A 16,079-nucleotide genomic window follows, 5' to 3' on the forward strand; every position below is an offset into this window, starting at 1 on the left:
TAGGTATAACATAAAGATAATTAAAATATTATGTAGGTTAAAATAATGATATTATGAATCTCGAAAAAATCAAGCAAGGACCAATTTTTATTAGGTACCGGAGTTTTGTAGTTATTATTTGTATAGAAAGTTTACTCTCGGTTTATTAATCGATAAAAACTACCGTGCAATTAATAATATTTATATTATATAAAAAGAACAATTAACACACCAATACCGATTTAACCTTAACGATTTATCTAGTGCCAAATGAACGATGACAACCATATTATTATTTTAGTAGGTAATTAATTCATTTGTTCACTTATTTATACTCAGTTTATATTATGATTCTTCTCGTCCGTACCGCATTCGTAGACCAATAATATACTTTATTATTTAATTATTATTTATTGTATTTAACTACCTTACAGAGGATAAATAATTTATACATTTTTTTTTCATCAGAACTCTTGTTGGAAAGGTTCGGAAAGAAAACGGTACACCAACATACCCGATATTCTAGCCTTTAGTGTGTATTAACGTAAGATTGATGTATATTTTTAAAATTTTTCATTATTAAACATATAGGTATACATATTAATCAGGGTCGCTAGCACAAAAATGATTGTACTTACAAAGGATGTCGCCATCGTGTTCACCTAGTAGTACAATAGAACTCTTCGAAGACGCTATATGGGTCAGTACTCGGAGGAAATGATTTCTCGTTAGCAACCGAAAAACCATTGTGGTAATGATACATGCAAGCAGTGATAGGTACATACATCAAATTAATATTCATGAATACAAAGAAAACAGATTGAACTCGAATGAAACACCATGGTACATACTAAGATACGTGAAGTCGTGAAGTTTGTTGCCTTAAAAACTACATACAAATTGTAAAAAAAAAGAATTCCAAAACAACCGATGAAAATATTCCTGGACCAAAGTAATATACCTAGGTATCAGTTGTGTTTGGACGTAGTTTGTGATGCCATGAAATAAAAATATATTGTTTAAGTTCTCCCTCCAAGAAATTACCTAGATGTTATGCTAAACAGCTAAATCAAATAAGATTTTTAAGGATAAAACAATTAATATCAAACATAAATTTGTCATTTTCTGTAGTTCTGCTGTTTTTCACGTCGTTGTCATGACAAATTAAGCCATACCGAATAATAGTGGTCCACACTCCAACAAGACAAACGTTCCAAATACTTCTGCAGAGTATTAATTTAATTTTAAAAAACTGCTTTTATTCGAAACTTTTTTTCTACTTGTGTCAATGAGATTTATTAGAAGTACCTATACAAGTGGTGCAACTGAAATTTTCCTACCAGGCCAGCAAGAGTTAGTGTTGTCACTGCAAGGCAGTATCTGACTATCTAAGGGGTCCATGGTGGCTAGAACTCTTCCTTCAACAATTTTTCTTGATAATGACAATAATTAAAAAATACTTAATGATGATTATTATTTGTTTACCGCATGAAAAATTATTACACTTAAATAGATACCATTTACCTAAAACATTAATTACAATACAATAAAATTATCAAACTGAAATAACATTCATTATTATTTTTTTTCCTTTTTGAATCACAAACAGGGAGGGAAGTAGGTTTCCCCATGGCTGCCTCCCTGCCATCTAGTTGATACCTTAGTACCTACTAGAAGTATAACCATATAGCTTTACAGTGTACAGGTATAAGTAAGTAGTAGGAACAAATATATATTTATTTTCATACTGAATATAAGAAATTACTATATTTAAAATCACAAACCATCTCTTTATTTGATGTATTTATTGTCCTTATTCAAATAATATATACAAACATAAAAATTGTACACTACTGTATGTATAAATATTTCATAAACAATAAACAATAATAAATTGTGGAACTTACATTTAATCTTAATTGCACAGTAAAAATACATCAATAAATATTTTTAATCACACAGCATATTTTAAAAAAGCTAATATTTTAGGAACATACAAGGTACTATGTACAAAAAAATAGTTATTAAAATACAATCATTATAAAACATAAAATTGTATTAATATCCGGATGAATTTCCTGGCCGCCTGAAATCTGGCATCACTTCTAACATTCCTGAAGAAGTTTTAGCAATAGCTGTAACCGCCGATGCTCCATACTCTAGTCTAACTACTGGATGGCCAATATCCATAAGTTTCTGCACTACATCCTGAAAATATGAAATGGACTAATAGTTAAAATTGAACTAGTTGTTAATTACACTAAACAAGAAAAAATCTTTTGTATCATTTCTCTCGTACCTTAGTCGTTCCATATTCATACTGAACTTCCATAGGTACAAGTTGATGGTAAATTCTAGGTTTGTCTATCACTTCTTTTAATGTTTTATTATACCACAACTTGTAAGCAGACACCTGAAAACAGCAAACATTTTTAAAATATTAAGCAGTTGTAAACAAATAAATATAATAGTAATACTACTATATATATATGTATATATATGTATATAGAAGATAGTAGTATTTAATCCCAATAATTATATTCATAGACGTAGATAATCAATTAAATTTGTTCAATTTTTTATACATGTAATGCTGTTTCAACAATCTCAAGATTATATAAATTAAATGAATTAAATAAAGGTAAAATATCAACAGGTTTTTAAATGGTATAGAGAATATGAGAAAATATAATAACAAACTATGTTTTTTGTAATTGTAATACCTAATAAATTCTAATAAAAATGTATTTCAAAGTTCAATACAATTATTTGAAGAAATGATCAATTTAAAAAGCACCTTCATACATTAGTAAAAAAAAAAAAAGTAAAAATAATATTATTTTGTATCAATAGTTACAGTTGTTAAAGTATGCCAATTATTTATTCACCTTCTCTAAATCTATATCAATTTAAAAGATTAGGAAAAAATAGATACTTACAAACTAACAAAAAAATTTTTGAATTAATTAAATAAAACAAAAAAATCAAACAATATAGGATTAAAAAAAGAAATCATACATAAGCTGTAGAAATAGTGATTTTCGATCCTCCTGCAGCTCCCGCTCCCAGAACAAAGTCACCGTTTTTATCAGTAAATATAGTTGGACACATAGAAGACAATGGTCGCTTGCCAGGTTCTATAAAATTGGCAGGTGAGGATGGAATACCATAATAGTTAGTGACTCCAGGAGTAGAAAAATCATCCATTTGATTATTTAAAAGTATACCGGTACTAGGAGACATAAAACCACAACCAAAGCTGAAATAAAAATGAAATTGGTATAGTATTAAATGTAATTATTTACATTAACTAAAAATGTAGAAAAATACATAAATACTTACTAAGTGTTCAATGTACTTGTAGCTACAACAGTATTGCCTGCTGAATCTGTTACCACCATATTAGCAGTACCATGATTTTCTGGCATGTCATAATCAGCTCCATAATATCTTGGATCTGACGAAGTGAAATTATCAAATATTTTACTTTGAATACTTTTGATGTAACTATCTGATTTTACTTTATTGTAAATCTAAAAAAAAAAATAAGTTTCTTTCAACATTGATAATATGTTAAAAGTGTTAGAAATTTTTATTATTACTTGAGACACATTAACAAATTTATGATCTCCTAAATGAGTTCTTTCCCCATACCCAAATTTGAAAGCTTCCACAAATCGATGTGCGTCTAATCGAGCATCAGGTGCTGGTAGTATCCCATCCAATATTCTGAGTATAAATGCCAATATGATGCCAGAGTTAGGTGGTGGACCTACATGTATTGTATGTCCACTTGTTAAGTTTACAGGAAAAGATTCTTTGACATTAACTCTAAAAACAGAGTATTTATCTTTGTAAATATTAAAATTAATTCAAAATTATATAAGTACAATAAGTACATTGTACAATATATAAAAAACATACAGGTTTCAAAATTACCAAAGGCAGTAGTAAGGCTAGATATTTTTTTTTGGTAGACCCAAAAAAACAGAATATCTATAAATACATACAAATTTAATAAAATAATATAGATGAGTGATTATTTTTATTTTTAAACATAAAATTAAAATAATTAATTTTATTAAACAAGAAATAAATAAATTTACTTCTAAAATGTAAATATAATTAAAATATAGTGTTAAAAAACCAATATTTCTTATAATAAATAGAAGTATATAAATTATAAATAAAATATTTCCAAACAGAAAATTATAATTGTCTTTTCTTCGTTGAAACAAACTTATAAAAGATAATTTAATGCTATAAGTACAATAAATATAATATTATAAATTATTCGTTACATTATTCAAATGTGACTGTCTATCAATTTAAAAAAATATATAAATTAGTGTTTTAGATTTTTGAAAAAGTGGATTGGAAACTGTTGTTTGGTAAGTAATAATATTTCCTTTTATTTATAAAATAAAATTTCAGAAATATACACTATATAAGTTACTTACGTGTAATTAGCTAAATCTTCTTTTGTGATTATTCCATTCACTTCTTTTAAATCTTCCAATAATATGGATGTTAATGAACCATTATATATGGCATTTATACCTTCTTCTGCTATAATTTTCATTGTTTCTGCTAACTTTGGAAGTTTATATTGTTCTCCAACTGTTTTTACGTGTCCTGTATTTTCATCAAAAAAAGCTTCTCTGCAAAATAATACACAACACATTTATTTATTTAAATAATTTAGATTCTATGAAAAGAAAAATGTCACATGTACAATGTACATATTATAGACACATTAGTACATATTAATCACAAAAGTAATATTAAAATCTAATATTGTTTTGATGTTTAGTTAAGTACTTAATGTTTTTTTATACCTGAGTAGCAAATCATTTTTTATCAAGTCTTCATGATTATGCAAGTTTTTTGCTAGACGTTCACTGATTGTCATTCCTTCTTCACATAATTTTATAGCTGGTTCAAATAACGATTTCCATGAAACGACCCCACCACCATATAAATTATAAATTGTCGAATAACCTTTGAGTTCTCCTGGAACTGCAACCGCCATTCCACCTAGATTCAAAATATTATTATTTTCTTATTTTTTTAGGAATCTCTGAATTTCAATGATTTTTATTAACTTATACTTATTATTACTTAAATATGTATAGTATAATTAATTGTTAAGCATTAAAAGCTCAAGAAATTGGGTATAACTATATTTTTTTTTAAATTATGATTATTATGATTTATGATTTTTGAGAAGAACACAAAATGTGAACATTTTACATTGCTATATTTTAAAACATAAATTAATGGATATCTTAGAAAAACATGACTTAAGTTTTATAATAAATATAACTATTAATCTTTTTTAATAAAATATACAAATTTACATAATAATATAATTATATACAATTTTAGCAACCTCTAATAATCCTTCAAGCTATATTTGTGCCAATGCAACACAGACCAAGGTCTGTTAAAATTATTTATAAAATATGTATGTACCGTATATAGATTTCAGAGGATCTTCTACAAACATAGATGTAGTTGCTGCAGCAGGAGCTGTTTCACGTGCATCGATCGTCATCACTTTTTTGGTTGTCGCATTGTAGATACTCATCATAAATCCTCCACCAATACCCATGTATTCAGGACACAGTACACCGTCACACAACATTGTAGCTATTGCTGCATCTACAGCATTTCCGCCTTTCGACATAACATCCCTTTTTCAAAAAAAATAATATTGTCAAATCACTAAAATGTTATAAGTACTCTTGTCCATAAATTTAATTAAATATACTAATGTTTATTTGCCTCAAATGACTTATTTTATTTTTTCTTATATAATTATTTTGATTATGTGTAAAAAAATATTATAAACAAAAGTATTATAACCCCCCCCCCCCCCTTACACTGCAAAACAGACAAAAGTTTCAATATTTATTTTAAAATTTTTTTGTTTTTTTTCTTAATAAATAAATTTTTTTTATTGATATTACAGTATTACACAAAGTTTATATTTTAGGTTGTATAATAATTTTCTACTTTGTATAGAATCTTAAATTAAATATTAAAAACAGAATAATATTATATTATGTATATTTGAAAAAATGGTAAACTAATATAAAGTTATAGTTATTATTATAATACAAAAATGATTGGGATGTGGGAGAAAACAGCACACAAGTTTTTTATACTTGTGGTAAATTTATGCTCGCCATTAATTTTAATTTCTGCAAATGCCACCTATAAGATTAAAATATATTAATTAATTATTACACTCCGATTTGTGCGCACGGTCCGCCGTTGGATACAACACCGATCTTTCCGTACAAGCCCATCGGCATACTCGACGGCGGAATCGGGAATTCTGGGTCGGGAATACTGTTGTCGTTGAGAACATGGTGTGACAAGTAGAATATAAAAAACAACACTACAGCACCTAATCCTGCCAATCCTCCTAGGTAACGCATCGATTGTAATCTGAAAAAAAAATATTAATGTATACTATAATATACAAAATATGTTATAAGTATTGGGTGTTTTTTTAAGCATTTTTATCCCATTTTTATGTTTAATTACATTTATTCTAATTTTTAGAATCTGAAAAAAGCAATAAATGTCATGGTTTTACAAAGCTTGTGTTTTTTATAAATTATTTATTAAGTCTATTTATTGTTATTATATTAAAAGTACAAGATCCCTCGTAATTTTTAGAGTATTAAAAATGTTTCATTCTACAATTTGAAGGTGGTTTCAGGAAGTAAATTGGATTAAGTTGATTCTCTGGGGTGAAAAAGAGGTTAAAAGTATTTCTCGTTACTTTTCAAAATAGTTAGGAAAAACTAAAAAAACTCCGGAAAAACTGAATTATTTATGTAATTTCAGTTTATAACAAAAATGATTTTGGTTTTTTATTATAATTTAAAAAAGAATATAAAATTAATTTATAATATACTATTCATTACTACACAAAACAACAAAGATATAAAGAACAAATACAGTGTACTATGGATTATTCGCAGAATAAGATGGCGGCTTGCCATCTACGGATAATCATAACAAAATTAAAATTCAAACGAATATGTTATAACTATATAGTATATACATATATGTTTCATTAAAAAAAATAAATTAGAGCATGTTTTATTTGTATTTAAACATTCATATATAATATTACGAAAATATTTAAATTTTATAATACAAAATATTTAACAATATAAAAAAATGATGTATAAATAGTGAATATAATTACATATAAAAGTAATATAAATAAAAAGCGGACAAGTAGGTTCCTATACCTCGTTATTGGAAATTGATGTATTAAAGTTGAATTCCATGATAAATCATCGCATATTACAAAAAACCTCGCAAATAAACGGTTCTGAGTAAAAACGGACTAATTTCAAAATTAATTAAAAAAGATATTTGTAATATATTTAAACAATTTTACTGCTCCAAAAGGAAATAAAAATACAGTTTCTGTAAAATCAATACATTTATCGTTTTACTCTAAGCCTAAAATGCATGTTGGATCGAATTATATTGGATAAAAGATTATAACTTGAGGTCCTCACCTCAAATCCAGATGAACATTTTTCAACAACTGCATTCATCTGCTTTGTCCTAAATTTAAATCGAAGCAATCAATTTACATAAAATCCACACTATACAAATCTCTACTAAGATTTGATGTTGATTGAGCTTACGATATTTAAATCAAAGAATTCATCAAACCTTAACCTAACCTCATTACCCAAGCCTTTCACTCCACTACTCTTCACTTAAACGCCTTCGCCTCCTAGCCCTGATATACAATAATTGAATTTTTCTTTTCACAGAAACTTAAAAATGGGAACTGTTGGTGGATCAAAAGAATAATAGTTATTAATATAAGACTATATAATGTCATGAAATTAGTATATAATGCATATAAATATACGTATTATACTTTTTCAACACACTCATATATTGAATAGGTATATTATGTACCAACTAAATCATAAATAAAATTAATACAACATACCTGAAGATCATATTGTCAATTCTTTTTCTGTTTGCCTTGATAAATTGATGAACAATCTAAAAATAATAATATAATGAATGAACACTTGCTTTGGTACCTAAGCTTCAAACAAACAATTTATAAAGCAATATATGACACTCACATTGGAACGATCAAAAGTAAACTGAATAGGTACAAAATAAATAATTCCTTATTATAATTAATCCTTATATTATCCAACAAAGAATAATAAAATGCAACACTCGAAATTTAATTGACGAATTAATACCATAAAAATTAAATTAAATATGATCAGTATTAAAAACGGTATGGATTGAAATACGAAACAGCGCAATAATCTAATCATCGCGAGTTTTAAAATTATTCATGATAGGTATTATAGTAATTTGTAGCAATTACATTAAATAATAAGTACTTATATTATAAGTTATTATAAAAGTATAATTAATATTGAAACAAACTCGTTATTAATATTTAATACCATCACTTTAAACAGTTTAAACTGTGTTATATCTCTGGAACTAAATTTAGTAATATTCAACGAGCATAATGACATTCATTTTTTAATTTAATAATTTATAATACATTTATTCAATTTTTAAATATAATTTTAGACCATATTTTCAGATTCTAGATTTTTTTAACTATTTAAAGAATGACCTATGATGATACAAACTTCTGTTTTACATATGAACAATAGCTCCTCTTTTTACTGTAAAATATAATTTAGTACCTACATATTTTTATTGAAAATGTTGATGACTTAATTTAAATTGCAAAAGAGTAGTTTTTTCGTGATTAAAATGTTTACATTTATACATATAAAATAATAATTTGTAAAAACTGTATTACAAAAGTATAAAATATATGTAGTAACAGATACTATATATATTATATACTATATTATTGTACTTGGATAATTTTTGTAAATGATCAAATTATTTATTTTTATTTTACTTAATTTTAATTCCAAACAATGAATATTGATCCCCACTGAGAAAACTTGAGTGACTTAATGTTAATAGATTATTAATATACATTATTATACCCACTAAACTGTCCACACATTATCATGAACGATGAACCTATTATTATTTGTTCGTATACAAAGTTAATAACTCAAATTACTCATTTACAATTTTAGAAAAATAATCCGCTAAATAATTTATAGAAGAAAAGATAGATTATCATTTTAAAAATAAACTTTGTATAGCCATAGAACATTTTTCAAGTATAGAAAAATTTTTGTGAATTTGAAAATAGATGGTCTTTACGTATATTTAAAAAAAGTTTCATAAATCAGATTTTAAAGAGAAAATGAAATTATCGCGTAAAATCACCCTGTAAGGAAGGTGAAAATGGTGGAAAAGTCAAAAAGTGTATGATTTGTAGGAGCCGATACACTCATTTAGAAGTTCATCGAACGACTTGAATCGGTATAATTATACTTATGTACATTGATACACAGATATTATATAATACAGCAATGGAATTTTATTAATGTGGGACGATTTAATAATTAAAACTCAGGTTACAACTTATTATTACTTACAATTATTTAAGTCGTCGTTAACAATTTATGAGTTTATATGTATTATATTTACGTCAGATTGTAGTTCGTTATGTATATTATATTACCTATATCCATTATATTTGCATTACCTATAATGTATTATTTATTATTCATAGTACACGTAACTGTGTTATTCGATGATATTTAATATTTAATACATCCCGCTAGTTAGATACACCCGTTCCAGTAAATTAATAAATTTAAAAATGCACTTTTAAACCTCTTTCAATAAAAATATTAAAAATTTTAATCAAGAATAAATGTTAACGTTTTCACTACAAATAAATAAATATGTATATAATTTTATAGTTTTTACATTTTACTAGTTTAGTGCATATCCCAGAGCAAATTGTATCATTAAATCAGAATCTTTTATCTAATAAATTATTTATTTTATTGCATCATCTCAACTGTCTACTGAAAATGTACCTCTAATAGATAAAAAAAAAAAGAGTGAACGAGTGAGCGTGTGAGAGAGGAATATAATATAATAATATAATTATTATAATTATAATTCACTAAACTATTTTTATATGAAAATTATTCCGTGCCCTCCTATTTATCAATAATTTATGTTTTATCCGATAACCAAAATTAAAAAATAACAAAAATATGCAATAAAAATATAATACTTATACGTCCTATAATATACAAAAAAAAATTTTAGGTAATAGAATACTTATATGGCTATATTACAACGTTTATACTAAACTGAGTAGGTAGGTACTTTGAATTATTAAGAAAAGATACATTTTTAGATCAAACCAGGCATAATTTATAGGAAATTAAGTTTAATAAAAAAAAATACACAAAATTATTAATTAAACGCAGTACTCATAATACTTAAAATTCCATTGATTTTTAAATTACATTATAATAATATAAAAGCAGATAATAGATAATATTATGTACCTAAGTATCTACAGTCTACAATCATTTGCAATTAATATCTAGTTTCTATAACAATATACACAGTGCCGGCGGAAGGTATGTGCGACCTGTGCGACAATTTTTTTTGAAATCTTAGGGGCGGCATCGTTTACAAATAAAAATATATAAATTATAATAATTATATAAGGGCGTCATATTCTCATATCATAGGTAATAGGCACAGGGCAGCGAAAAACCTAACGCCGGCACTGAATATAGAGTTGATAGATCACTAAGCTAGCGACATTGCGTTCACTCTTATAATATCGGTTATTCTATAAATACATTTGATCTAGGTATTTACAAAAATTAACTACCCAACAATGACGTCTAGGAGGTACCTACGAGGCGAATTCGATTTAAAGCTTTAAAATTAATGTGTAGAAATAGAACGTCAAATAATATTTATGTACCTACATCGCCGGAAAGTAGGTATACACACAGTTAGGTAAATCTTAAGGTAAGAAGTTATTACAATATAAGTGCTTAAAACATATTTGATATAATTAGAAAATAATTCTACAAAATTATGTAAAATTGACTTCATAAATAATACCTAGGTGCCTACCTGTTTCTTGGTTAGCTGAATAGTTTGTTCCATATTCATTAGTTAAGTATCTACACGTTAAAAAAAAAATACTGTATTAAATAATAACTAATATGAATATTGTCATAGTCGACTAGTCTTCTCATCGCACTAATAATTCAAATTAATCCTAAGAATGATGAAGGCAAACCGTTTAAATTATATTTTAAATCTATCACGAATCACGATATTAAAATTGATAGGTAGGTACTATTAATGATAGACCACGTTTTGCGACTAACCATTTCACAATTTTCAACTAAATAATGTGCACTGTGCATTAGTAACTGACAATAATTTAGTGAATAACAATAATAATACGTATGACACTATACCAATGTAGTACAAGCACTACAACAGTACAACCGAAGTATACAGAAATGTCAAATCCAAATGTCTGAAACTGAACTCTTGAACTATAACTTATAAGTAATCTTTAATCATTATAAGGTCATGAATTATTATTATCAAATCATTGTTATCACTGCGCCGGCCATGTTATCTTATAAAATACAGTTTTATGATTGATAATAACAATTTACTGTGAAAATGTGAAACATAACTCAATGACTTTATTTTTTTTTATTATAAATTATATATTATACTAAGAGTTTTTCAAGATCAAAACTCTAAACTTCAATTTAACGTGTCGTTTATTTATATTTAGTATACAATTAAAAAAAATTAAATTCAAACTGTAATAGATATTTATCATGTTTATTTAGGGCTGTGTCTAAGCGATGATTACAATTTTATTCTAGTGGATCTCAGTAGTTAAGTTTATTTTTATTTTACATTTAGCCACTGAAAATGCCAGGTGCCAATTGCCTGTCATGTGGAGAGCTTTTTTATTCAGTTTTATCAGACGAAAAATTGTGTTATCAGTGATTTTTGGCTGCTCGCTAACATACTGTATTGTCAGTTTCTTATTGATTGTAAGTATAGTTTATTAGTATCTCAATAATATTAGTTTAAACAGTTTTAATTTAGGTACTGTAAAAAAAAAAACTCAATTTTTCATATTTTTAGTCACCCAGACGTACAGACACATGGCGTGTTCCAAGAAAATTGGATCACAGTGCATTTGTTTGGATGTCAGCCGAAGTCGATTTGAACAATTCAATAGATCTAAGTTGTCGAAATACTGTACAAGGCAGAGAATATATAGCAGATGACAGAGGTACTTATCACTTTTGTAGTTATGCTCAAATGATATTTTAATGAATACTGTTAATTATAGCATATTCATTTGTTGATTACTTTTAGAAACTAATCTTCTCAATTTAATCATGCTGTAACCTTAGTTTAATAGAATACTATAAATTTAGACATATTCTGTAAATATAATAGGTATGTTTATTAAATACTTGTAATATTGTATTTAATTTATTAACTATTCTTTACACATTATTACACAACTGTGTTGAATATAATTTTGATATTTTAAAATTTGCTGCTACTAACTAATATAATTAAAATATTATATTAGGAATTAGGTACATTAAAAATTATATTTATTTTTATAAATTAACTTATATTTGTTTAAAAATGGTTCTTAGTTAGATATTGTAGTTGAACTTGAAATTCTTAAGATAAAAGTATAAATATAATATATACATAAATTATTTATCAATTCAAATTTTTGTTTTAAAATTGATTTTACTTTAATCAAAACTATGCATTTTAGAAGTAAATAAGTAATACATTGTATAGTTAATATTTCATGTTTAAAACAATTTATTGATAAATAATCTTAAATAGTGATTTATTGCGCATGTTCATCCTAATTTCTCCTTAAATAATGTAGTTACTCAATATCTGATTTTTAAGATTTTTTAAGTATACTTAAACACTATTTTTTTAATTCATAAATTTATTTACTATTTAAGAAGTGTTCTTTTGAGATATAGACTTTTATTTTTCAGATAAAACCTTTTTTTTACTGTAAATTATATAACAGATAATTTTTCTGAAAGTTTGATGTATCAAAATCAAAATTTGTATTAACTTGTTTTTGTTATTTAACTTTGTGTATTACAGTTTACTGATATATTGATAATGGATTTAGGAGATATTTTGGCATTGTCAATTTTAACATTTTAGTAATCGATATGAAGATATCAACATTTATGATTTGTAAAAATAGTCTAAATATAATAAATATTAAATTAAGGATTGACTATTATCCTTAATATAAATATTTATACAACTTTTATAACTGAAAAACAACTTGTCCAAATTTTGAATAAGGTACATCAAAATTTTCAAAAAACTATTTGTTAAATAATTATAAAAGTTTGTATTGCCACGAGACATTTATTAAGTATTAGGTAGTACAAAAAACATTAAGATTTTAAAATATGATCTTATAGTACATAAAAATTTTCAAAATTAGAATTTAAATAAATTTATTATTAAAGAAATGAATAAGGGTGAGTATGCTTGATGAATTGCTCTGTGTAATAATAGTCGTATAAATTCATATAGTAAATTTGTTTTATTCATAAAATAAATTAAAATAATTTTACTTAATAAATATTTGAGCTATTATTACAATAGCAAATATTTATAGTTATTATTTGTATTTTTTTGTTCATAATTTTTTTTTTTTAAATGAATTATAATATGTTCATTGAGTTTTAAACTATAGTGACCATAATACACATTCTAGAATTTAATTTTACCCAAAACAATGAATTTGTAGTATAATTTTAAAATCGATATGAAATCTTCAATGTACATTGAGTACCCACTTACAAATAATCTAAAATATATACATTTAAAGTATAGATAATTAGATATTGGAACTAATAATCTGTATTATTATATCTTTTTTATGTTAGTGTAAAACTCATAATAAAAAATTCGATTTTCAGTAGACATACCATGTGAACACAAATATACCTCAAATGTGAGATAACACCACTCATTTTAATAATGAATGTGCAATGTACATGTAATTCGTTTCAATAGATTACAATATACTACTACATATATGTTGGGTCATAAAAGCTAATAAATAATTATTACATAAAACATGCAGATAACTTATGTTTTCATTATATATTTATAAATAAATATTAAGTAGTTTGTACTTTGTGATATGATAAAGGACTAGGATGAATAAAAAATTATACAAATAAACAATAATGATTTTTTTTTTTAATTAATTAAATCAAAAATATCTATCACTCATCATTAACTTTCATACAATTTTATGTATATTGTTTACTATACAACTATCGATGGAAGTGCTTTGAAATTATTTCAACATCCTTAAAAAAAAATGTAATTATTTCATCACTTAAAATCAATAACTTGTTTAAAAAACATTAATCCAGTAAATTAGTTTAAAATATCTGTCTAGTTTCTAGTCGTATGAATAACATAAATATTTTTAATAGGTTTTCCAAGTTGAACAAGTGTTTTCATTTCAAAATCAATGTAGAACTTGTTATTACCCCAATTCTTAAATATAATAGTTTTTTAAAAAAATAATGAATTTTTTAGAAGTAAATTTTAAAATTTATTAATTTTTAATAAGTGCATCTTTAATTGTGGTTTTTAAAAAAAATAAGTAACTCGCTAACTTCTTCAAGTTTTGCTCTTAGTCTTCATCATAAAACAGATTATTCTTTCATAATAACGCATCATTTACCACTTTTTAAAAAAAAAAAAAAAAAAAAACTATTCTAAAAATTGAAAATAGTTTATACATGTATCAGTGCAGTATACCCAACTCTGTAAATCATATTTCTTATATTATATTATAATATTATATGTTACAATAACAGGTTACATATGTCAAAGAGACGATCTCTTAGCGAACAACTGCTGCGGAACTATCGAAAAACGTTATGTATGTGATACGTGCAACGCGGACGGCTGTTGTGTACTGTACGAACACTGTGTGTCGTGTTGCCTCAATCCCAATAAGGTGAGTAGTCCTGCTTGTATGAAAATCGCGGTTACGATATTGTCGATTTCATGTATGCCTATAACATAATATTACGATATAAAATAAATAATCGACGCTGTCGTTTTTGTGCATCCGATTGTATAGAGAAAACTATTGCAAACCGTTCTGGGTAAGGCTTCGGAGACGTTCCGTGTGCTGTTTTCGGCGATCAATAATCATTTTGAACTGTGCTTGGCCAAATGCCGAACGAGTTCTCAGAGCGTACAACACGAAAATGCCTACTTAAAACCGAACAAACACTGTTATACGACCGCCGACAAAATACCTTAACTGCAGTTAGGTGACACGTGGATTTTTCATTGACCGCATTCCTGTATGCATATTGTGCAGTAATAGTGCTGGGTTAAGTGCAATAATTGCGAACTGTACTCGATACGAAGTAATCGAGTTAAGTTTGACATATCCACGTGTCGCATATTTTTTATACAATAGGTAACTGTCGATTTTATTAAGACTTAAGTCTATAATATTGTTGTAGGGGCATATGTTGTTGAAAATAAATCTGTGTACTGTACAATTAAGTAATTAAATTTATTATATTTATTTTGTTTTTAAATATTTCAGGAATTATATTTATGATTGTATTTATTATTTTTTAGTAATAGATTATTTAATTGTTGATGTCATTTATTTGTTTAGCAATGTAAATATCTAATACATACTAGTTTTGGTACGAACAATTTTTAATTTTTATAATTTATATTATATTACAATTTAAAGTCAAATTTTTCGGAAAACAAATTTTAATAATAATGGTAAACGAGACTGGATATTAAAATAAAATGTACCTATCATATAAGTTATTATTATTGGTATAATATTTGTGAACAAATTACGTGATTTCTATAAAAAATATATATATATTGGTAACATAAATTAATATATTATGTATAATTATATAGTAAATATATAGACTAAATGGTAACAATATTTTGTGTTTTTTTTTTTTTTTGTAACATTTTTATGAGGAAATATTATCCTTGCCCGAAACAAAGAGAAAATATTATATACTTTGTACTTAGTAGCCATATGA

The 16,079-nt window shown here is 25.4% G+C and overlaps 2 protein-coding genes across 4 annotated transcripts; one reads left to right on the forward strand and one right to left on the reverse strand.

The window, feature by feature from the left end:
- Positions 1-1,767: 1,767 nt before the first annotated feature.
- On the reverse strand, positions 1,768-11,479 carry LOC114125492 (scoloptoxin SSD14-like). Of its 3 annotated transcripts, XM_027989169.2 has the most exons (12): positions 11,310-11,479; positions 11,050-11,099; positions 7,979-8,034; positions 6,232-6,435; positions 5,455-5,675; positions 4,818-5,016; positions 4,440-4,640; positions 3,582-3,810; positions 3,322-3,512; positions 2,998-3,238; positions 2,279-2,392; positions 1,768-2,187 (listed from the first exon to the last, which is right to left on the reverse strand). In XM_027989169.2, exons 2-12 carry the CDS (start codon positions 11,086-11,088, stop codon positions 2,038-2,040), a joined length of 1,845 nt encoding a protein of 614 aa, XP_027844970.1. In that variant the 5' UTR covers positions 11,089-11,099; positions 11,310-11,479; the 3' UTR covers positions 1,768-2,037. The 3 variants fall into 3 exon arrangements, with proteins under 3 accessions (XP_027844970.1, XP_050054369.1, XP_027844972.1); XM_050198412.1 differs by lacking the exons at positions 11,050-11,099; positions 11,310-11,479 and adding an exon at positions 8,121-8,225; XM_027989171.2 differs by lacking the exon at positions 7,979-8,034 and having other exon boundaries at positions 11,050-11,479.
- A 136-nt stretch (positions 11,480-11,615) lies between these two features.
- LOC114125493 (SREBP regulating gene protein) lies at positions 11,616-15,976 on the forward strand. The gene is made up of 4 exons (XM_027989172.2): positions 11,616-12,002; positions 12,097-12,247; positions 14,862-15,004; positions 15,131-15,976. The coding sequence occupies exons 1-4, from the start codon at positions 11,901-11,903 to the stop codon at positions 15,314-15,316; spliced, it is 582 nt and encodes a 193-aa protein (XP_027844973.1). The 5' UTR covers positions 11,616-11,900; the 3' UTR covers positions 15,317-15,976.
- Positions 15,977-16,079: the final 103 nt, after the last annotated feature.

This window comes from Aphis gossypii, chromosome 1 (genome assembly GCF_020184175.1).
Source record: "Aphis gossypii isolate Hap1 chromosome 1, ASM2018417v2, whole genome shotgun sequence".
Lineage (NCBI taxonomy): Eukaryota > Metazoa > Arthropoda > Insecta > Hemiptera > Aphididae > Aphis > Aphis gossypii.